General features: G+C 37.5%; 2 protein-coding genes across 9 annotated transcripts in view; one reads left to right on the top strand and one right to left on the bottom strand.

The window, feature by feature from the left end:
- LOC127510625 (gastrula zinc finger protein XlCGF7.1-like) overlaps positions 1-24,697 on the top strand; it is a 237,907-nt gene that overhangs the window by 101,025 nt on the left and 112,185 nt on the right. The window lies entirely within an intron of this gene.
- On the bottom strand, positions 3,954-14,566 carry LOC127510605 (gastrula zinc finger protein XlCGF57.1-like). Of its 6 annotated transcripts, none has more exons than XM_051890384.1 (4): positions 14,508-14,566; positions 12,977-13,054; positions 8,141-8,288; positions 3,954-6,232 (listed from the first exon to the last, which is right to left on the bottom strand). In XM_051890384.1, exons 3-4 carry the CDS (start codon positions 8,220-8,222, stop codon positions 4,560-4,562), a joined length of 1,755 nt encoding a protein of 584 aa, XP_051746344.1. In that variant the 5' UTR covers positions 8,223-8,288; positions 12,977-13,054; positions 14,508-14,566; the 3' UTR covers positions 3,954-4,559. The 6 variants fall into 6 exon arrangements, with proteins under 6 accessions (XP_051746344.1, XP_051746345.1, XP_051746346.1 ...); XM_051890385.1 differs by having other exon boundaries at positions 12,977-13,049; positions 14,508-14,563; XM_051890386.1 differs by lacking the exon at positions 12,977-13,054 and having other exon boundaries at positions 14,508-14,563.

The following is a 24,697-nucleotide window of genomic DNA, read 5'->3' as shown; positions in this document are numbered from 1 at the left end:
CATGAGTATGAGGTAACGCAGCTCTGTTTATCATATTAGATACATTTGAGAGTGTTGAAAATGATGTTATAACGTTACTCTGAGCGTTCGCTCGGTGGCTGCGGTGAGACAATTGTTGCACACTTCAGTAAGCGACATCGATTTTAGTGTATCATATTAAATGTTGGATGGCTTGTGCTGATAAATGGCATGCAATTCATTTTAAAACGTATTGTATGATGGAGAAAATTCTGTATTTTACTAAAAATAAAGCTGCATCTGATTATGCTATGTTAGCTACTTGACAAAATAGTGTTTTTCTCTGAGGCATGGTAAAGCATGGTACTTGCAAAAAAATCAAGAAAATTAGATTTAAACAATAAGACTAAATGTGTTGAGCTATATAACAACAATTAGTTTTCTGTCTATAAATATTTATAAACAGTTGTTCCCTTGTCTATTAAAACGTGTAATATATTAAAGCGTCTTTGGTGTTTCCATGGTTTCTACAAAATAAAACCGGAAACCGAGGGTTAATGCAGGTATGACGCTATTGACAGGCGACTCCTCACGCGTCCCGGAGCCTTGGTTAAAATTTAAATTTTCTCACGATTTACAAATAGTTGCAAACATTTGGGATATTGTAAGTACTCAAGTGAACAAAATATATAACACTGGCCTAGTGGTTTTTGGATATTTTACTGCAAAAATCTTACATAGTGCACCTTTAAATGTTTCTTATATACACACACATATGCAGACCTGTTTGTACTTTTTCATATTTGGCGACTTTTTGTGAAAAATGGAGACTTTTGAGGGTGGTCCTAGCAATTTTCTGAGGGAGGGGTTTGGCAACACTGAGCGCTCTCCATGACTATGAGGAAGTTTCAATGGATTTCCATCACCGAAAAGCCCTTGCAGTAGCTCTTGTACAAGATTTATTTATGGAGAACGAAAAAAAAAAAAAAACATTGTTTGGGTGCACCCCATCCTTCAAAAACTTAAAAACCACAGAGAATTCCACCAACTTATCCAAGAGCTCCGTCTGGACAATGAGAGATTCAAGCCTATTTCAGAGTTGACAAGGACCGGTTTGATGATCTTTTAAGAAAAATTGGCCCAAGCAGGGCTCAACGCTAAGGATTTTTTCTGCTGGCCCGGTCGGACTAGTGGTTCAAATTTTTACTTGCCCTGCCAAAACTTTCTCTGGCCCCACAATAAAAAAAGAAAAAAGAAAAAGAAAAGAAAATGGACATATAAAATAAGCCTAGTTATCGTTATCCTTGTTTTTGATACTTGTAACCTTAATAAGTAAGTTTATAACACCATAAACTACTAGATTAACTCAAAACTTAAATACTGTTATTTGAAAATTATTTATAAAATGAAAAGATACTTTGAAATGTGAAATTAAACCCACCAGTAGGTGGCAGCAAGTTCCTGTTAATGAATGAGTCATTGAGATTCAACCGATTCATTCAGATGGCTGATTCATTCAGGAAGTGTTGCTCAGAGATGCAAAAAAATTCTGTGGACTTTGTTTGGAACCATTTTCGTTGGCGAAATTGCGATTTGGTGTCTAAAATGTAAGTCACTTAATATAAACTGCTTATTTATTAAACTGTAACATTGTATAAAATCAATATCACATTTGTAATCATGCTTATATTTGGATAAAAAGTGACCGTTCCGTCTACTGTCCCGAGCGTCATTCATACTGGAGGAGGAGAGGAGGGAGGGATGCCACAATCATGACAGACTCTCCCTCACTTACTCAGCCTTCACAGTCACAGGAATACTGATCATGCGCACTTGCCACTCATCAGCTCTCATCACCAGCTCTATAAAGCGCACACACACAAACACACCACCAGTCGTTGTCTGGCCTTGTCTGAGAACAAAGACTCACTTACCTGCAAACTTACCTGTGAATATCCTGACGTAAACTTTAGTGATGTTCTGCAAAACCTGTTATCCTGTCTCTAGTCATCCAAGTCACCTTCAAGTCATCCATGTCATCTTCCAGTCATCCTAGTCATCTCATTTGCTCCTTTTTGTGTGTGTCCCCGGATTCCCTGGGTAAGACAAAACCAGTTATCATCTTCATAAGTCACCATAGCTACTATTTAACCTGCTCATCATTGCTTACCTGCATTTGATTGTGCTCTTGCTGCTTGTGTTAATAATCCTGTTCATTGTTCATTTGACTCTACCATTGTCATTATGTCCAAGCCCTGTTATGACAATGGCATTATGGTATTTATTATTAATGTTAGTGTTATTAGCCTTATATTAAATATTAGGTAATATAAGGCCATTATAAGTCAATTTTATAGAGGTTGTTTTTATAGTTTCATGTATTTAAGATGTTTTTCAACACAAATACCATAGTTTATTATTATTATTATTATAGAAACCATAAAAACATGGTAATGAGGAGCATGGTTTTTGTCTGTGTCATGATCTTACAGTTAAACTCTGGATCAAAGAACTATTGTATCTTTTCATTAGGACAACTACAAAGGAGAATTTAAGAGCTTTACAGCCTGTATCCCATTAATTAAAGATGAAGCTATGACTTTTCTTTTGGTAAATATTTTTACCTCTAATAAACTTTAAATAAAATATTAATTTAGTAATTAAGAGCCTGCAATATAATGCAAATATTATTGTTTAACACATTTGCAGTATATTCAAAAATATCTATTATTCCCACAATTTCAGACAAGGCTTAAGCTATCCTAAAATATGTCAGTGCCATTGTTTTATCTCGAGATGCACAGCACACACCAATGATGTTTTTGTAGTGTATGTTTATAAAAGCTACTTAAATGCCCTAATTGAACCAAGGCCTAATGCTGGCTTTTGCTAAACACTCTCCGTGAAACCGGGCCATTATTTGTTTCTGTCCTTCATTTATTCTTTGATTAATTTATTTGTTCCAATTTAAAGGCCCTATGGTTAAAAAAAATTATGGGGGTATGTGTGGGCCAGATGGGCAAAATTTTATGCCCAGTTCAGCCCTAATGATCCCCCTCTTCTAGGGCCAGAAAGAAGACCTAATGATGAAACTATTTAAGGAAACTTCCTAAGGCAGTTGTATGCGCAAAAGTTGTTGCTGTTTCTGGAAACCTGTTTGCTTTGACCTCACATCTGGTGTTAATGCATTTATGCTTTTAATGTATTGTAGCCTGGAATACATATATAGTCATACTAAATATTATAATGGAATATTCCATATATACTCACTGGATTTCTGAGTGATGGAGGTTTGATTTTTTTTTTTTTTTTTTTTTTTTAAATACCAATTATTCCTGTGGTAAAAAACGTTACACCAAGATAGGCTACTATGAAGGGGGCCCTTGGGTTTGCCCCAGGGCCCTATGTGTTCTTAATCTGGGCCTGACTGAGAGTATGGAGTATACATGCAAGAGGTGTGAGAAGTGTTGAAGCACACAAAATCCTAAGGATACGGGGGATGGGGCAGGGAATTTTTGGTTGGCACTGCTTTAAAAAAGCACCACAGGAAAAGGCTGAATTGGCAAGTACACACAAGAGGCGTGTTCACTCAAGTGGGCCGTGAGTTGATACAGTTATTATGTTAGTCTGTACTTATTTTTAACAAATAATTACTTCACAACTGCTTTAAAAGTATGTTCTAGTATGAATGTGTGTAATATTAATGTAATCTGGGCATACTACATTCACCATGTTGCCCTTATCACGTTACCCACAGCGTTAGTTGCGTTGCTTCAGCGCTATTCACAAATCCTCGCCCGTGGCCTCATTGGATAGTAAAATGTCCATCATATGCACACTGGATAGACAGACAGATAGATAGACAGGCAGACAGACTGGACTAGCAATGAGACACCCATAGCCAAACACTGGCCACATTCATATCCTGTTTAACAACATGTTTACCTGTGCATTCTCTCACTAAAGATCAATCAAATAATGCAGTGCAATTATTTCATTCAGTTTATATCCTTTTATTTATAAGCTTTACATTGTGTCATTTCACAGTAAGACAAAAGTTTATTTATCTAATATTTTGATTCCACCGTATTAATCAAATCGTTTCACATTTCCGGGTTTCTAAGAAGCGGAAGTCGTCATATAGCATGAATGAGAGACTACATTGAATATATTTTTTGTGTTCCCATTTGCTCAAATAGCAAAAGAAAAACTCCACAATAGTGTTTTCACAACTTTCAAAAAGAAGAAAAAAATAGAGATTGATAACTGCAGTCAGAAGAGAGAAATGTCAATTTTACCATCACTCCCATTGCTACTATATTAGAAACACCCTCGTGGCAGCGTTAACTGTTTTTTGTATTTGGATGCAAATGTAGTAAAATATAAAGTATAGTGATATAAATGTATAGTGATCATCACAGTCTGTGAAAAGGGTCCATATATGAGGCAAAGTATAAAGAACTAAAGGACACAAAAAAGACACTCAAGTTTTGCAGGAGCATCACCTGATCAGATGAGTATCTGATATGGGCCAAATTTAAAATGTCATGTGAACAGCCTTACCAAATATGTTTGAGAGGAAAATCAGATTTGGCCCACATTCAGCTGCGGTGTGAACGTAGCCTTAATTTTACACAGATACGTATTTTCTGGTGCCATTTTAAACTGCTGAGCCATTTAAAACTCTTTCCACACAAAGAACACAAATAGCGTCTCACATATGCATGACTTTTCAGGTGTATCTCTAAGTGTGATGGCAAAAGAAATTTTTTATTGCATCGATCACAATTAAATCGCCTTCCTCCGGAATGAATGAGCAGGTGGTTTTTAAAATTGATCCTTTTTCTAAACCTCTTGTCACACTCAGAACACTGCAATTTCTTTCCAGAATGCCTTTGCAAATGATGTTTCAGGTCTCTTTGATATGTGAAACTCCTTCCACACTGAAGACATGTAAAAGGCTTCTCCCCAGTGTGAAGTCTCATGTGAGTGTCAAGATTTCCTTTAAATCTGAAACTCTTTCTACAGTGATGGCATGTGTAAGGCTTCTCTCTAGTGTGAACTCTCATGTGAGTCTTGAGGTTTCCTTTAAGTGTGAAACTCTTTCCACAGTGATGGCACATGAAAGGCTTCTCTCCAATATGAGTTATTACATGATCCTTAAGTTGTTTCCTGTCTGTGAAATTCTGTCCACACTGATGACATATAAAAAGGTTCTCTTTTGAATGAGTCCTTATGTGGTTATTAAGGGTCACTTTATGTCTGAAACTCTTTCCACACTGATCACATGTGAAAGGCTTCTCCCCAGTGTGAATTCTAATGTGATACTTGAGATTTCCTTTTTGTGAGAAGCTCTTCCCACATAGTTTGCAGGTGTAAGGGCTCTCTCCAGTGTGAACTCTCATGTGGGAATCAAATGATTCTTTATATGTAAAATTCATTCCACACTGATCACATGTGTAAGGCTTTTCTCCTGTGTGAATTCTCATGTGAGTCTTGAGGCTTACTTTATGACTGAAACTCTTTCCACAGTGGTTACAGGTGAAAGGCTTGTCTCCGGTGTGCATTCTCATGTGAGTCTTTAGGTATTTATTGAATCGGAAGCTCCTTTCACACAGCTGGCATTTGAAAGGCTTCTCACCAGAGTGAATTATTACGTGCCTATTAAGACGTTTTATGTTAGGGAAACTCATACCACACCGATGACATGTAAAACAGTTCTCTCTTGAGTGAACTCTCATGTGGTTATTAAGGCTTATTTTACGTGCAAAACTCTTTCCACATTGATTACATGTGAACGGCTTCTCTCCAGTGTGAATGTTCATGTGATACCTAAAGTTTACATCTGTTGTGAAACTCTTTCCACACAGTTTGCAGGTGAAAGGCTTCTCTCCGGTATGAGTTTTCATGTGGCTTTTAAGGGCTCCATTTTGAGTAAAACTCTTTCCACAATGTTGGCAGGTGAAAGGCTTCTCACCAGTGTGAATTCTCATGTGAACGTTAAGGTTTCCTTTTTCAGTGAAACTTTTTCCACACTGTTGGCAGGTGAAAGGCTTTTCTCCATTGTGAAGTCTCATGTGGACTTTAAGGTTTTCGTGTTGACTGAAACTTTTTCCACACTGAAAGCAGGTGAAAAAACTTCTAACTTCTGTCTTTTGAGCTCTTTTTTGAGACTTTTCAGTCTGTGAGCCACTAAAAGATATTTCTCCAGTTATGAAATCATGATTTTTCATTTCATTCAGTACTTCACTCTCCTCTTTCAATGGCCTCAGGTCTACGGCAGAAAAAAAAGACAAATACAAGTTAACCCCCTGTATAATGGCACAGCAAAAGACATCAACACATTTACACGTTTAAAGCATCAAAACCAACAACATTTATAGATCTCAAACGGTAATGCATCTAGTTAACGGAACACCTCCGGCCCACCAAGAATATCACTTCACCCACCTTTGAAGATCAAATGAAGATCAAGAACAAGATGTTTTTGATTAAATCTGAGAGCTTTCTGTCCCTTCGTTGACAACTACCACTCAGAAAGAGATTGGTTTAGTCAAAATTTTCTGAAGAGACTCAATCGCTTTATATGATGAATAGATTTTAGTCTTTTATTCACATATAAACATTGATCAGCGAACATAAACAGAAGCTGAGTCTGCTTGATGTGCGAGAACAAACCTCATTGGTTCTTGCGGAAGCTCAAATGTGCTACAACATGGGAAATGTTGACGCACTGTTGACCCTTTCCTGACCCAGATAAATTCCATCTTTGTTCACGACCACTCCTCAAGCCCCATTTGACCTGCTTTGGACCAAGGTATTCGGCGGATCAAAAACCCACAGTTGACGTAGTGAACGCAGCACAATAACGAGTTGCCGTTCTGATAAAGCCTGCACTGCATTCACTACGCCAAGTGCATATGACAACCGTTCAAATTGTTAAATAAAGTTGTTATTTTTGCACACAAAAAGTATTCTTGCCGCTTCATAACATTAAGGTTGAAACACTGTAGTCACGTTGACTATTTTAACAATGTTTTTACTACCTTTCTGGACCTCAAAAGGTGCAATAACATTGCTGCCTATGTGTGGTTCAGAAACCTTTGGATTTCATCAAAAACATCTTAATTTGTTTTCCGAAAATGAATTAAGGTCTTACAGGTTTGGGACTTACTTTGTAAGTTATTTTAAAAAGAAATGTGAATTGCACCTCGCCTTTAGCATTATAATTATTTTACCTGCGCTGGACAGAGATTGACATGGTGCCGTTTCATGCCGAACCTCTCACGGCATGCATGCGTCTTTATGCGTTGTCAGCATGAGATTGGTTTATAAGATCGGCCTTTATAGAGACCACCGATCAACTAACTCATTAACTTTTTTAAATTGGGCATTTCCAGCACTCGTTTCTGATGCGATACTTCAAAATGCACATAAAAACAGGGTGATAGAAACATAAGTAGCTACAGATTGCTGTGGAAGTCAGGCATTTTGGTACATTACTATACCGACAAGCAGGGATGCTCCAAAAATGATGACTAAACAGGTCAAGATCGAGTTACGTGTGGAACGTGTGGGCTACAGAGGAAAAGAAGAGTCTTTGTTCATCTTCACTTGTGCTACAATCATTGATTTGAACTTCCAAGAAAGAAGCAAGGTTAAAGATTGTTTTAATGTTTTGAAACACTAAGATGTTGAACTATTTTCCAGGCAGCAAAGTTGGATATGAATTTGTGCCAAGTTTTTGACATTTTCACATTACTTCCAAATGAAATATAGTAGCAGAAGATGAACGTTTATAAAAGCTTTTTAATGTTTTTTGAAACACTGAGACCTTTTCGCTACTTTTCAGATAGTGAAAATTGCACTTGAATGTGTGTGAAGTTTCAGACAATTTGCCAAAAATAATTTACCCTAATAGGACAATGTCAGTTATAAATGACAAAAAAAAAAAAAAAAAAAGGTCAAAGGTCAGATGTAGAAAACTGATTTTATCCTTCAATATATGTAAAATATGAAGTCGTTTTTTTTTTTTTTCAATTGTGATTTCATTATTAGTCTCATAGATGCCTAATTAAGACACTCATGACATTCTTCAAAAATGTCATTAATTTTTGTAGAGGTCGACATTTTAATAAGGACTTAAGAAATTACTGAGTTCAGCTCTGAGAATGAAACCAACCTGTTTGTTCCTCAGTATCTTCTTGTTTCAGGCTGAATACTTCAATCTTCATGTCTTCATTCTCCTCTTTAATAAATGCCATCTTTTTAACAGTATGTCACATGGATCTCAGCTGCTTCACGTGTTCAGGAGTTTTGGACACTCTGTCCTGTTTAAGATGAGAATAATTATCAGAAAGAAAAATAAATCCCAACTAAATCACTGGGTGTGTCTCAATCAGTTCCTTAGTTTAGTAGTCAGTGCAATGGGAACGGGGTCGGTCAGAGATTTCATTTTCAATTTCACAATGACTTTAATGCCCTTAAATGGCCTAATTAGTAGGGATGGCTTTATTCAATTTTTTTTTATGTCCAAAACTGATAACAGTACTGCAACCTTGAGTATTTGTCCACATCAATACTAATCCGATACCATCTTTTCTCCCTTTTTAAAAAACGAAGCTGTTAATAATGCATTTGTTTGGATGCCCTTTGCTTAACCTAACCATCTAAACGTTATGCTTACATTGTGAAAAATATTCTACTTTCCTAAAGGAAAACATACATAGACCACAACATGAATCAGTTTTGCAATACTGCTACTTTTTATTTTGACTTTTTCCTCAAACAGAACTTTTAGCAGCATTTTAGATTGGTCAGAACCATTCAAACATTGAAAATGAATTTTAAAGTGAAACTCAATGCAAAAATTTAAATCTGAGTATTTAGAATGACAAAGGAATAATAATAATTCCAGTGTAAAATACTGGATATAGCTCAACACTTAATGTAACCTATATGACATAGCAAACATAAGTTGCAACATAGACCATAAATTAACTAAATAATTATAACTTAAACTTAATAGCATCTCCTAAAATGTACAGTGACACACAGTACTGTAGACATGACACCTTAAGTCACTCACAAATGTAGGTTTCTACACACACACAAAAAAAATGTATAGTACAGCTCTAAGGTTTCTTTCACATGTAACCTCTGGGGTTAAAATGTATGTAAAACCTCTGTATACTATTGAAAAAATGAGGGCTGCCCATGACTAGAGTTTTTTCTAGTCAACTAGTTGTCGTTCATTTAAGCCATTAGTCAACAAATTTGACGTATATATTAATTTAATTATATGCTTGGGGGTGGATACTAACCATAATGAGCCTTTAACATAGGCATAATATATAGCCTATTCCGCGCTCAACCGCACATATAAAGGTTGCCACAAAACACAGGCAGAAGTAATGATTATGAATGTGTCGGAAAAAATAGCAGGGAGACATTTTAATTATTTATTAATAAACTCGTCTTTTTTTCCACAACTAACTGACTAATACTTTTTTGGTCAACTAAGCCTCTTCCCTTCAACTAACGTTTAGTAGACTATTAGGGGGCAGCCCTAGAAAAAAAATACAATTCCAGTATAAAAATGTCTGCAATGTAAACCAATATTTGGTTCAAGTTTTTCCATACCATAAGACATAGCAGTAGCTTCCAAAAAACTGTTAGCATTAAAACTGTCACAACTAGGGCTGGAACAAACGATTATTTTTTCAATCTATTAATCTTAATTATTTTTTCCCTCCTGGTTAATCTATTGATTTTTTTTTTTTTTTTTTTTTTAGTTTGGTTAATTTAACAATGAATAAAATTAATTTTAACTAAAAAAACAAAAAAACTAACTAATCTATGTATGAACTTTTACCTAATGATATTATTTATTATAAAAAGGTTTATGCAATGTAGGCCTAATTAGGAAAGGTATTGTCTTCGTTCAAAGTCACTTTTTGGAATTTACAGCATTAACTGCTTATAAATGTGAATCCTGAAATGTTTTTTTGAGTCAGGAGATTAACGTAGCTGCTTGAACATGTTCGTTCATCTATATGATCAAACAGCTGGAGTGACAACAGCATTCTAATCATAGAAGTAACTACAGCAACACTGTCAGATATGACAGTGTCCATAAAACCATGAAGTTTTACCACGATTGACAGTGCATAATTAAATAAATTAGTCCATTTGAGGTGTGCGTTCATCCATTAGATGTTTTAAATAACCAACAACAGTGTTAAATACTTTGTAACCAGTTGCAGAGAGTACGTTTGAGCCTCGCATCTTACAGCCACGCACCCATGACAGCTCGTAAAAAAAACTGAATGCTGTATAAGCGCAGCCATGATAACCACAAAATATGAGACTGGTAACTGCATTCTAGTGCTGTGTAAAATTTCACTTTAATAGTCCAAATTCTTTTGTCATTTTGAGGTAAGAGAGCCCACTTTCTTTCTTTTCAGATGCTCCTGCACATCAGTTGTGCTGCTGTGTTTTACCATTTCGGTTTTACAGACTGTTTTCCGAGCACCATTTTATTTGGTCTCCATTTAAAAAATTTCCACACTTTAGATCGAGCTCGATATTTTTGTAATAACAGCTGATTTTCAGCATACCCGGGAGCCACCATCATTGGGGAACATAAAACAAATCAACACATTAAACGCAAATCGACTAATTTACGTAATTGATTTCATCGATGCGTCGTTCCAGCCCTAGTCACAACCACTGGCTCATCTCTTTTACAGTCCTTATGTGAATTAAGTTTGTTCACTTAACATGAGGGGCAGCTTCTTCTTTAGAAAAATTAGCATTTTAGCCTTCTTAGTTGTCAGCTTGCTCCTCTTTTCATCAATAATAATGTGTTGAAGATTGTCTGAATGCTAAATAATTGGCTCACTGATGTAGGTATGCACAAGTGCTCCCTTGTGGTGGTTGACTCTAGATCAGGTTCGTCATCAGTGTTTTCTTCCAGGATTTCATCAGAAATGCTTGAAAGTCTACTCTTCCTTGTTGGCTCTAAGGCTGCTGATTCTGATGAGGTTGCCTCTGCTGGCTTTCTGGTTTCTAATGTTTTCCAGCTTAAAATGTCTTCTATCTTCTTGACCTCTGCAATTAGGGCTGTTCAACAATAATCGTGATTATTGTGTCCAAAATAAGAGTCTGTGTTTACGTAATGTATGTGTGTTTGTTCTGTGTATAAATACTATGTATATTATAATATATACACACACACACATACACAGTGGCAAGAAAAAGTATGTGAACCACTATTCAAAAAAGGTTCAAACATTCACTGATGCTCCAGAAAAAAACATGATGCATTAATAGATGGGGGGTGAAAACATTTGGAATTTGAAGATCAAGGTAAATTGTATTTAATTTGTCTTCCAGGAAACATGCAAGTATTTTCTGTTGCTTCCGAAGGGCAGTACTAAATGAAAAAAAATGATATTCAAGCCAAATAAGAAAAATTTGGACATCTTTATCCTGTTCAAAAGTTTTCACCCCCTGACTCTTAATGCATCGTGTTTCCTTCTGGAGCATCAGTGAATGTTTGAACCTTTTTTAATAGTTGTGTTTGAGTCCCTCAGTTGTCCTCAGTGTGAAAAGATGGACCTCAAAATCATTCAGTCACTGCTGTAAAGGGTTCAAATATGCAAAAGATGGTGGAAAACTGAAGAATTTTTGGGACCTGGAGATTTTTTCTGAAGAACAGAGCTCAGTTTAACTGCTCAGGACAAACAAGGGACTCATGAACAACCGTCACACAACAAAAAAATAGTCGTAGATCATCAAGGTAATGACACACAGTATTAAGAATCAATGGTTCACAAACTTTTAAATGGGGTCATTTTAATAAATTCAGCTATTTTTTTGTCTTATGGATTATATGTAAACATCTTTTATGTAAAATATCTTACTCAGGACAGTACTAAGTAAAAAATAACATGCATTTTGTATGATCTCCCTTATTTTGTTAAAATTTTGCACATTTTCATAGATTCTGCAAGTGGTTCACATACTTTTTCTTGCCACTGTATGTATATATATATATATATATATATATACACACACACACACACACACACACATACATGTATATATTTAAGAAATATATGTATGTATAAATATACATATATTTATATTTTTATATATTTATATTATATAAAAATACAAATATTTTTATATAAATATAAGATATTTTTCTTAATATATACATGAATGTGTGTTTATTTATATATATACATAACAATTATACACAGAACAAACACACATATATAATCAAGATTATCATTGAACATCCCTATCTGCAATACATCCTTTGCATGTCTTGAGGTTTATGGAATTTGTGAAGTACCTGGAGCAATAAAAAAAATATTGTCCCACTTTATATTAGGTGGCCTTAACTACTATGTAATTACATTTAAATTAATAATTTGATACAATGCACTTATTGTGTACATACATGTTTTTACATTGTACTTATATTTTTTAAAATACCTGCATGTAATTACATTTGTAATTAATTTCTGCAATTACATTTATAATTACACTGTTGACCCATCCCTTACACCATAACCCACCCTTAAACCTACCCATAACACCAAACCTGTCCCTAATCTTACCTGTGTCCCACCTCAATAGCAGTGAAAGTGTTTTGCAATACAATATGAACACAATAAGTACATTGTACTTAATTTTTGATTTAAGTACATAGTAGTTAAGGCCACCTAATATAAAGTGGGACCAAAAATACAAATAGGTAACATTTAAATTAGTCTATATTAATATCAAGTGATTAATCTCATTCTGAAAGCTTATGCTCGATCTAAAGTACTTTCAATAGAAAAGTAAAAAATAAAATTAAAAATCCACACACAGACTGACAGTTATGGGATTTGTGTGTAAATCTCTCTCTCTCTCTCTGTCTCTCTCTCTCTCTCACATACACACACGTACACATACACACAGGAAAATCATATTAAATAAAGTTAACAGGAACCCCACATACCTGTCTTTGTATGCTGGATCCAGTAGTGTTGCAATCGAGTATAATAGATCAGATGCCATGACCCATTTTAATTCTGCACTGAATGATATATTTTAAAGATATGGAGAAGATCAGGAGGAGAAACAGATAGAGATTAGGAAGAAACTGCAGCTTTACCAAGCTCAACGGCTCTGGTCGAGCTGTGATGTAAACAAAACACTATTGGCAATTTTTAATAAGGGGAGGAGCTGTTCAATATGTCCCAACCTGTCTTCCTGTTTCAGTGAAAATTACATCAACACGTTAAATAATGATGCACGTTTAAAGACATTTCAGTGGGCCTTTAAAACCGGTTGAGAAATGTAAATGTTACTGTGCTTTTTGCCCAGAAAATCCCCAGCTCCTTATATACTTAAATTTGTTAAAAAAGCAGTCTTGCCCAGTTCAGTATGGCAAACTCAGTGACGTATTGCAGCAACGGTCCAAACCGGCCAATGAGGCATTTACATGTTATTACAAAGCCACTGGAAGGCAAGTCTGCAACCTTTAGCTAAAAGGCGTAATGGTTAACACTAATGCAGGGAAGGAGATAAGAGGTTGTTTTTTTTTATACCAACAGCTTTTGTGAGGAAATAGCTTATTTAATAAATATAAACATGTTTTACACTAATCAATACTTTCCTCCGGAACTATGTGCAGATTTTACATTGATAAAAATGTTATTTTTAAGAGAAGGGAATGTCGTGACAGGTTTGTCACATTTACAGCATTACCACCACCACTAGCAAATGTGTAGTAGTAAGTAATAATAGGTGCTGTGTAACATTTAGTGATATTGTATATTGTCTAAGGAAAATAAACAATATCAATGTTTTCTTTCTTTGGCTTTCAGGTTTTACTGACTATAATATGACTTGAATGACTATGGCTGCTATGCACTAACATGCTGATATTATGCATTTTAATGAATAAAGAGAAAATGAGTAATTTAATTATAAATATTGTATTATATTGTTGTTTAATGAAGAAGAAATAATAATGATGATGATGTGTTCTCTCTGTGGCTTCCAGGTTTCAACAAATAAATTACACTTGAATTGTAATGATTTATGACTGCTGTGTATGACTAATAATGATATAATGCTTTTTAATGAATGAAGGCAAGCAAAATATAAAAATCTATAGGTTTTTTCCAATGGTAAGAGGCTAGAGCAGATCCTATCACCTCCCAATAATAAGACAATTATGTCTATGGTTTTCACAAGCAGGTGTCGTAAGCGTGCGGTGATTCCAGGGATTCGAAACAGTCAACAGTCAACTTGCCAGTGCCTAATCTGCCAATGCGTGTTTACGATTCACGATATAGGGAACGAAATTGAGACGCACCTTCTCTGTAACTTATGTAAAGATACTCACAAAATATAACGTTCCTTAATGTTAGATAAAGCACTTCATCATTACATTCAATAATAAGCCATTCTTTTACATTGCTTTTAAAAACTATAAATCGGTTTGCATTGATTCAAACGCCTTAAATACTTAAAACACAAACCTTTTTTCAGTCGACTCATAGCAGGAGCGCGGCGCAGCCTTATGACGCCACACCAGCCGACCAAAATAAAAGTCCTGTCAATACACTGCTCTGTCTTAAATCACAAACGTTCACAGAAATAACACACATATAATAATATTAAGAACTACTAATAAAAGATTGTAAGATTTTGTCTAAAAGACAAAACTGTAATGTTTGGGTTCAGAAACCATACTTGTATTAAAATGCAAATAATGACAAATGTGGTTTACATGTTAAAACTAGTTCATACGTGTGTCAGTATTGAAACACAAGAGTGAGTATATATTTTCTAATATAAACATAAAAAAATAAAAAGTGGACATAAAAAGTTCACTTGAGTCTAAAAATATTTGCAAGTAGATATAAAGATGTCTAAAATTACAATCATCCAAGGCCCTGTTTACACCTTGTAATTAAGGTGCGTGTTGGTCGATCGGATCACAAGTAAACGAGGCAGACACATTCCCATTTACACCTGGGACCTCTTTTATAAAACTTTGCATATAAACTGAGCTCAGAATTTAGCCCCCGTGTCCCTGGCTGGGAATTGGAACCAGCCAATAGTGACAGAGGGATATAGAAAACTGTCGAGGTATCTAGCAATGGGGTACAGAAAACTGTTGAGGTAACTGGTAAGTTGGCTGTGGGTAAATATGCCTCGATCCTCTTGAGCAGATTGGATAGATTATTTGAATGTGCTCCTCCTGAACTTTGTTTATAAAACATCATTTGTCACTTGAATTCTGCAATCTCTTGAGATGCAGACATGTAGAGGCTGGCAATTAGCTGAACATACTTGTTTAATTAGTGACACTTAGCCTACATTAAAATCTTTATTTGAATATGGCAACATTTTTATTTTAAAACCTTTATTTGAATATGGCAACAATTTTATTTTAAAACCTTTATTTGAATATGGCAACATGACACCTTGGTAAAAGTTTTTCTCAGCAGCTTTGTGAATATGTTTTAAGAGGAAACTCTTACCTAAGAACTTTTACTGCTATTTAGGAGAACTCTTAGTGGTAAGATAAAATGTTTTGTGAAGACGGCCCCAGACCATTAATTGTAGTTTGAAACTCTTTATTGTCAGAACATGACAAACACTTCACATTTTTGAATTCTTTACACTTTTCCACTATTTTTTCCTTAAAATAAATATCTTTATATATTATATCTTTATATACTTCCTTTATAAAAAAAAATATATATATATATTTATTACTTTCGGCTTATGCTCCCACTCAGGTTGACATAATGAGATTGTTTCTGTCTGCAGGTGTGTTATGCCTCAGAAATATTTTTGTAACAAGAAAACAAAAACAACTCTTGGTTTCTGGTAAAGTTCACTGTTTTTTTTTTTATTTCAGCACCTCGGACAGCAGCCCAGTTTTCTTGTGATCACAACTTAGTTCAACCAAAAATGAAGTTTCTGTCATTAATTACTCACCCTCATGTCGTTCCACACCCGTAAGACCTTCGTTCATCTTCGGAACACAAATTAAGACATTTTTGATAACAAAACACAGTAAGGTGGATATATACAACACCCCATCAGTTATATTTGGTTCTATACTGCCACCTGTTGGCACATTTGTGTAACTTAGAGAAGATTAAGTCATGATAACAACAAAACAACTTTTGTTATGTTGAGATAATGAGAAAACAACTTTTGTTATCTTGAGATCACAAGAAAATTAATTCATGATCACAAGAAAACAAGAAAGAAATGTAATAATAATCCATGGCCTCTTAGGGCATCCGTACCAAAGCCTTCCAGGTTGGCCGTGAAAAACTTATGATTCTTTGTTAAGTGTACACACTTAGTCTAGTTTTGTCTTGTCGTGTGTGCCTCACTTGTTCTCTGCCCAGTTATCCTGCTGCCAGTTTCTCCTTGGATGCTGTCTGCGGTGCTGTGTGCATCTGCTGGGTCTTCGCTCATCTCTCCCTGATTGCTGCTGCCAAGACTCACTCCTGAGCCTTATAGACAATGCCAGAGGCTATCTTTTGTTTTTCCTGAGTTCATCTCCATATCTGCATCCAAACGTGCTTTAAGAATGGCCGGTGTGCGGCAGACTGCCTAAGTTGTCTAATAAACTCTGTTAACCAGCCTTTGCTCTTGGGTCCTTTCTGCCTCTGACCATTTCTAGATGTTTGGTTTCATACGTTATATTATGGACATAGTAAATTATATTATTAAAGTATTGAATGTGATGTGAATGTACGTGTTTTATAATAGGTATAATCTCCTGCAATAATAATCATATAATTACACGCGGATTATATGAGTCTGGGAAACCCCACCACAACAAACAGGCTGATGGAAAAACATGGTCAGCATAGAGCACATAGTTAGCTACATATTTTAAGTCATCGTGAAGGAAGATCAGCGTTTAGCCTGTTCTACAAGAAAAAAAATCAAAACAAGTCAGATCAGAGGTACAGATCACGTCTCATAAGTTTACGATCACAGATAAATGCTAACTTTGATAGGTTGACAGGACAAGCAACTCTGGCAAACGAGGACCAAGAAGGCAGTCTCATTGAAAGGTACTTTGGCGTTACTATAAAATAATGTATAGTCATAAGGATAATTGCAAGAGAGATACTTTATTTATTTTATGTATAACCCAGCCGTAAATCATGTTAATTATGATTGAACATGCTGTGTGCACTCCCGCGGACAGCAATCAGTTTTTGGCAAGACACATGTCGCTAAAAGAACTGTTCAATCATGCGAGTGTAACTGAAAGGTTACTGTGTTAACGTTAGCGACGCTCTAAATCCAAATGTCCAATTTGGTGTTATTTTTTTTGTATTTGTAGGTTGCAGCATGTTTGCAGGAGTTCTCAATACATTTCACTCTTACACATGGACAATACAGAGGAACATAGAATATTGATGGGTTTACAGCTTCAAAATGTTGCAATTTTTTTTTTATTTAGTTACAATGTCAAAACCTTATTTCTATGTATTTACACCCTTAGAAATGTACACATTTTTACATATTTCTTGAATCAGTCTATATGGAATTCATGAATGAATTCACTGATTTTACTATATTTATCAATTGAATAAATTATTGTGATGTACACTTATCTACATTTTACATGCTTTATTATGTATGCATTAACAGATGGGAAGGATTAGGTTTAGAGTAGGATTACTGGGTATAAAATATATATTGTGTATATATAGTATATACATAAGTTAAAATTTTAAATTATTTTCATTGTACATTTACCTTCCTGTCATGTTAGGGTTAGTAAAATTGGTTAAGTTTAGGGGTAGTGCCAGGATAAACCAAATGCAAAGTTAAACTAAAGCTGCGTTTACACTTGGCATTAACATGCGATCACCGTGATCCGATCAAGTAGATCGGATCATTAGCCAATCAGGACACAGTGCATTTACATTTGTTCACATTAAGTGGCCTCTGTATCTGGATAACCGATCTGGTTTCTGTTTGCCGCACAATATTTAAATTAGATCTGTGGAGTGTTTGAAAGACAGAAGCTTCAAATTGCTTTGTAGCATAAAACAACTTTCACTTTAGCCTCTATCAATGGTAGTGCACATAGCACAGATTTTTTGTTATTTATTTAACAAAAAGTAGAGTCGATCACAAATAGAGTACTTAATCTACCAATTTAACTTTCCCAACATTAATCTTGTATGATCAAAATTCATTATTCATTAAGAGGACAAAGGTGATCACTGGAGCTACAAAGGAGAATCACAGGAGATCAGCGTGGAAGTAATGAAGACTTACTATTCGCGTCATGGCCAGGCTTTGTTGATGGACCACAAACAGGAGGGTGATATGGTTTGAGTAGGTAGATGTGGAAAGTAAGATGAACTCTGTAGTTCTAGGAGTTCTGTTGGTCATGGCAAAAGGTTCTCATGAGTCGAACCAGTCTCCTGTGTCTTTCTTTCCATCTGACCATTGCTCTGAGGATGGTAACCAGAGGACAGACTTGTGGCCACACCTAGGAAGGTGAAAAAGGACTTCCACACCCTGGAAATGAAAGATGGGCCTTGATCTGACATGCCGTCCTAAGCTACCAGAAATTATCTTGTAGCAGCAAGAGGGTCTGATTGGTCCCAGAGTGGCCAGTGGCCTTGGAGGAATGAGCTAACTCTATGAGCGGGATGCCTTAAGAACGTGGCATGCAAGTGCAGCCAGCAGGGCACCCTGGCAAAGCAGGGCCCATGGTAACAGCTTCAGTAATACTCTCATCCAAGGACCACTGTATGGGGCTGATGAAGATGTTGGAAGGTAAGATGGGTTCAGGATCTTCAGAGACTTGCATGGAGATAAGGCAAGGCATTGCCTTGACATTTTTGGTCCCTGGACAACTGGAAATGAAAGAGTTATATCAGGTGAAAAAGAGAGCCCATCGTGTTTGTCTGGGATTCAGACATTTTGAATCTTTGTACTCCAGATATTAAGGTAAGTAGAGCGGGTAAGGAGTCTGTTTCCACATTTGAGGCCAGACACTGGACAACAATATTCCGATATTAACACAATTAAGACAATACTCTGATTAGGAAACTACCATGTAAACAGCTATTTTTGATTACCTTAATCTGGCTAAAGTCATACTCGAAGTAAACACAAATCGAATGAAGACAGGTGGAGTATTCCTGTTTTAGTCACATTATCGGAGTGCATTATTGTTATGTCTTTGTAAAGACGCAAGCAACACAGAGATCGCTTATGAACATGCTTTTTTACTCAGACTAACTCATCTCACTCTCCTGGTACACTCATATGCATTTCAAATCTACTAGTGCCACCCACAGGACAAGTGGTGACACTACATCTCGCTCTCTTTTAACAATTGTACCTAGTATTCACTTATGTCCGTACAGTGACCAAATGTTGTTGTTTTTTTTTAACAATGACTTTGCATAACAGTACCAACATTTTAAACATGAACTTAACATTTTCCCTTGAATTTCACAAACACACAACGTGCATTACAGAACAACACTCTATATGTATTTGTTGCCTTATCACATATCCCCATGTAAAATACTATTCACATGGAATCAATGAACCGCCTTTAGTTCATAACATAGTCCCGAGCCCATACTGGTGCTCGTCTAACTCTAACCTGTCTATCCGGCTGAGTCACTGGTGTAGTTTTCATTTTACAGTCATAATCAAAGTTAGCCAGTTCCTGTACCCCACTCTCCTCCTTCCCATAAGAGAAAGGTGTGAGGTGAGAAGCATTCCAAGTATGCCCATCAGACAGTTTGTAAGTGTAAGGACCAGTCTTTTGCAGTACTTTCAATGGTTTGCAAAATGCAGATTGGAGCTTAGGAAGGATACCTGGTCGCTTCACTCGAACAAAAGATCCTTGTTTGAATGACACTTCCGTCGCCCCACGCTTGCGATCAGTGTATGTTTTGGAGCTCTTCTGCATGTGTTTCACTCGATCCACAATGTTCTGCGCACATGGTTGCTGAAGATGCTGCAGTTTCTGTAATCCTGAGATGTGAAGTTTAGTGCGCATCGGCCTTGCATGTAACAATTCAGCAGGTGAACGCTGAGTAGTCGAATGAGGTGTAGCATGGTATACTTGTAAGAATTCCCTTGTGAATTCTTTCCATCCTTTGCCTTCCAGGGAAGCAGTTAGCAATGCGTGCTTCAAAGTACGGTTAAAACGTTCGACCTCTCCATTGGCATGAGGATAATACACAGATGAAGTTCGATGCATAATTCCTCGGTTTTGAAGAAACATTTCAAACTCACATGACATGAATTGAGAGCCGTGATCTGAGATCAGCTCCTTCGGGTTACCTTCACGGCTGAACACAGTCGACAGAAATTGAATAACCGCTGAAGAGGTTATCTGAGGCATGAAAGCAATCTCTGGCCACTTAAAGTTAAAGCAAAACGACATTCTGCTGGAGCTTTGTCAAAAGGCCCCACAATGTCTATAGCGAGTTTCTCCCATGCTCCATCTGGGAGGGGTACAGGCTGGAGTGGCGGAGTGCGAACGACTGCTGACTTGTCATGAGTTTGACACGTAATGCATGATTTGATGGCTGTCTCAACCTGGGAATCCATACCCAGCCACCAATACAGCTCTCTGAGTCTTTGCTTGGTTTTAACAATGCCTTGATGAGTATCGTAAGCCAGTGCAATTAAATGTCTGCGCAAAGACTCTGGTACTAAAAGTCTGTGTGTGCCTCTTACAACGTAATCATCCTGAAGAGAAAGTTCATGTTGAATTTTGTAGTATGGTAACAGATCAGGTCCTAGGCCCTTAGGGGATTTTGGCCATTTGGCCATCAGTAAGTTACGGACTTCACCGTATATTGGGCAGGTAGCCCCTGCAGCCCTGAAATCATCGGCAGATATGGCCGTGAGGGTTGAAGTAAGTGCAACCACTTCCACGTCATCCTCCAGCGCAGGGTCACTGCTCTGTAATGGTAAGCGAGACAAGCAATCAGCTGTAACATTTTCACGTCCAGGCTTGTACTGGATGTCGTAGTCAAAAGCCATCAACCTAGCTGACCACCGAGCAATCCGAAGTCCTGCTCGCCCTTGTCCCTTCGAAGTGAGCAGTGTTGTGAGTGGACTGTGGTCTGTACGTAATGTAAAACGTCACCCCCACAGATAAGTTCTCCATTTCTCCTTTGCCCACACACAGCCTAATGCTTCTTTCTCAATTGTGGAGTACTTGCGTTCAGCAAGTACTCCACAAGTATACAAGTATACAGTCTCTGAAAAGACTGGGTGCGTGATGAAAAAGCAACAGTCTTTTCAGACCCGTCTGGGTGCATTTGGGTGAGAACGGCGCCCAGACCGTAATTAGAAGCATCAGTTGTAACGATAGTGTGTAGCTCAGGGTCGAAAAGTGTCAGTGCAGGGCTATTAATTATAAGGTCTTTCACCCGCTCAAAACTTTTCTGTGCCTCAGGCGTCCAGGTGAATGAAGCAGATCCACGAGTCAACGCTCTAAGGGGCTCCACCACTGCGGAATAATCGGGTATGAATTTTGAATACCACGATGTGAGCCCAAGGAAAGAGCGTACGCTGGCAGTATCAGTTGGTGGTGGAGCTTGTGAGACTGCATGGACATGAGAAGCATCCGGCTGAAGTCCTTCAGCCGAGATTGTGTGTCCTAAGAACGACAGCTCCGTCTGTCTGATGTGGCATTTGTCAAAGTTCAATTTAAGTCCAGCTGTTTCTAGACGCTGAAGTGCTGCGTTCAAGTTCTTGTCATGTTCCTCAACGGTCTTTCCTGAGACAATTACATCGTCCAAGTAACACTGAACATGTGCAAGTCCTTTAAGTATGGTCGACATCAGTCTCTGAAAACAACTCGGCCCTGACGCCAGTCCATAAGGTACTCGCTTATAGCGAAATAAGCCTTCATGCGTGATGAATGAAGTGAGGCTGCGGCTATCCTCATGCAGTAGGACTTGGTGATAGGCGCTTTGAAGATCTAGCGTTGAAAAGACAGTTGATCCCCTCAGCTCTGCAAACATTTCTTCCATGTGAGGAAGTGGAAAACTGTCCACTACTATGGCCTTATTTGGTTCTCGCAAGTCCACACAAAGTCGTATGTTTCCATCTTTTTTTTTTAGTGACCACAACTGGTGAGACCCATTCTGATGATTCAATCGGTTCGATAACATCCTGCTGAATGAGTTGCTTTAATTCCTGTGACACAGCGTCACGGACTGCAAATGGAAGGCGGCGCAGTTTCTGCTGTACTGGTTTCACGTCGGCACGAACTTTGACTAAGTGTGTAAATCCTTGTGCGCAGCCCAGTTTCTCAGGAGTCGTACTAACGTCAGCTGAATTTATCGTGCGGCATGACGATATAACAATACGGCCATCTAACAGCTACAGTTCCAAGGCCGCAAACAAGTCTCGTCTCAACACCGCAGTGCCAGTGTTCACAACGAACAGTTCAGCTGTAGCACGCCGCTCGCCGTACATGATCTCAGCTTCTATGCATCCCATTACAGATATGGCGTGTCCACCATAGCTCACTAAGTTCACTTTCGCTTTCACAAGGGTAGCATTAGGAAAATACTGAGTACACACTAACATTGGAATAATTGATACTGCTGAGCCCGTATCCAGCATTAACTCCACGTTCTGTGTTGTTCCACATACGCTAATTTGAACAGTACACATTATCTTGCTTGAGTCGCGATAAGGGCTTTCTACTGTAAGCACAGTCACATCAGGAATTGAAATCTCACTTACGTTTTTGCGTCCACGGCACACTTTGGCGAAATGTCCTTTTTTCTTACATGCATTACAGATAGCGTCTTTGGCAGGGCATTTTTGAAAGTTGGCAGTATGCTGTTTTGACCCACACCTGTAACATGTTTTCCCTTGGGATGTAGATGAGTGCATCGCCGTCGCTCCTCGTAATGTCTGTGCATTTTTCCCCGTTTCGCGGCCAGGTCTGTTGTGCTGATGACGTGACTGTTGAATAACTTGTACTGTGCCATCTGTCGGTTTGCACATCACATTTGCCTCCGCCACTGCTGTTTCTATTTGGCTGGCAATTGTGACAGCTTTTTTCAGAGTAAGATCCACCTCTAGGAGTAAACGTTCCCGTATGCGGTTTGAATTTGTTTTTTCAACAAGTTGATCCCGGATCATTTCCTCCTCCATGGCTCCGAATTCGCATGTAGCCGCAAGCTCCTTTAGCGCCGCAACATATTGATCCGTAGTTTCACCATGCCGTTGTCCTCGCTGGCGAAACCTGTACCGTTCAGCTACCACATTCACTTTTGGCTCGAAGAATGTGCGAATAGCTTGCAATGCCGTGTCATACTTATCATCTGCAACCGTGAGCGTGTAAAATAGTCTCTGGCCTTCTGCCCCCAGGCAGTGAATCAATAGAGTGCGTTTTCGGGCTTCTGATAGCTCTTCATTCATGGCCAAGACATAATTCTCGAAAACATGAATCCATGCCTTAAATGGCATCGGCGGCTCACCCACATTTTGTAGAAATGGTGTAGGCTGATTTAAATTCCACGGCATCCTCGTCGCCAATATATTATGTCTTTGTAAAGACGCAAGCAACACAGAGATCGCTTATGAACATGCTTTTTTACTCAGACTAACTCATCTCACTCTCCTGGTACACTCATATGCATTTCAAATCTACTAGTGCCACCCACAGGACAAGTGGTGACACTACAATTATAGACATGTACACACCTTAATCACACTATTAACGTCATGTGGGAGTTTTGCCGCATTTTGAGACAGGACACATAATACACACACGGCAGTGGTCAACCGTTTGATGGCAAAGAGCATAGCTTCAAGCAAGAAGCCACAAATCAAATTCCTCTCACCTCACCTCTCATCCAGACAAGTTTGTCGCAGTGGCATGAATGAAATTTTGCCGAATGAAAGTACAGAGCAGGCCTCTTGCTGGAGAATTTGTATCCGCCGTCGTCTATTTACAGAGCCCCGAACATGACAGGAAAATTAAATTGTAGGCTAAATCATGCGCACAGTTTACTAATTCATTCCCTCGATTTATAAATCGTGCGCACGATTTATTTATTTTTTCTTGCATGTCATATGCGGGGCTCCGTATCTATTTGCACACGTACAGCATGACAAATAATTAACTGCACTTGAAGCTTTCGTAAAATTAAAAATGAAACACCCAAAACTGTATTGTACCATGACAAAGACGAACTGTGTGGTGATACGTGAAATTCTGTATGTACAAAATTACATTTGCCATTAATCGATCGGGAACATGAAAGCAATATTCTAAAAGCAACTCATGTAAACACCTTAATCATAATATTGTCTTATTCAGAATAAGGTCAATAATTAGATTACTGCTGTCCATGTAAACGTAGTCAATGAGAGACTGTGAGGTGTTTGTTTTTGTACTGGTGTTGAATGCTGCAGTGATGAGGAACAGCTGCCGGTGATTACAATGAGAGGCAAGAGGAGTGCTGTGTGGGTGTAATGGGGAGCCTGGTGTATCCTTGACAGGTAGGGGCTGTTCATAGGAATAGTAATTAACCTACCAATAGCAAATTTTCATTTTTCAGTTAACTATGCCTATATGGGATCTTAAATATCTATAAAATAGTACAAATGTACAGACATAGGTTTTTATTCTAAATATATTTTAAAAATGCATTGATTATGGTTT

This window comes from Ctenopharyngodon idella, chromosome 4 (genome assembly GCF_019924925.1).
Source record: "Ctenopharyngodon idella isolate HZGC_01 chromosome 4, HZGC01, whole genome shotgun sequence".
Lineage (NCBI taxonomy): Eukaryota > Metazoa > Chordata > Actinopteri > Cypriniformes > Xenocyprididae > Ctenopharyngodon > Ctenopharyngodon idella.
The sequence above is the reverse complement of the archived record's forward strand: the minus strand, read 5'-3'. Positions and strand labels throughout refer to the sequence as shown.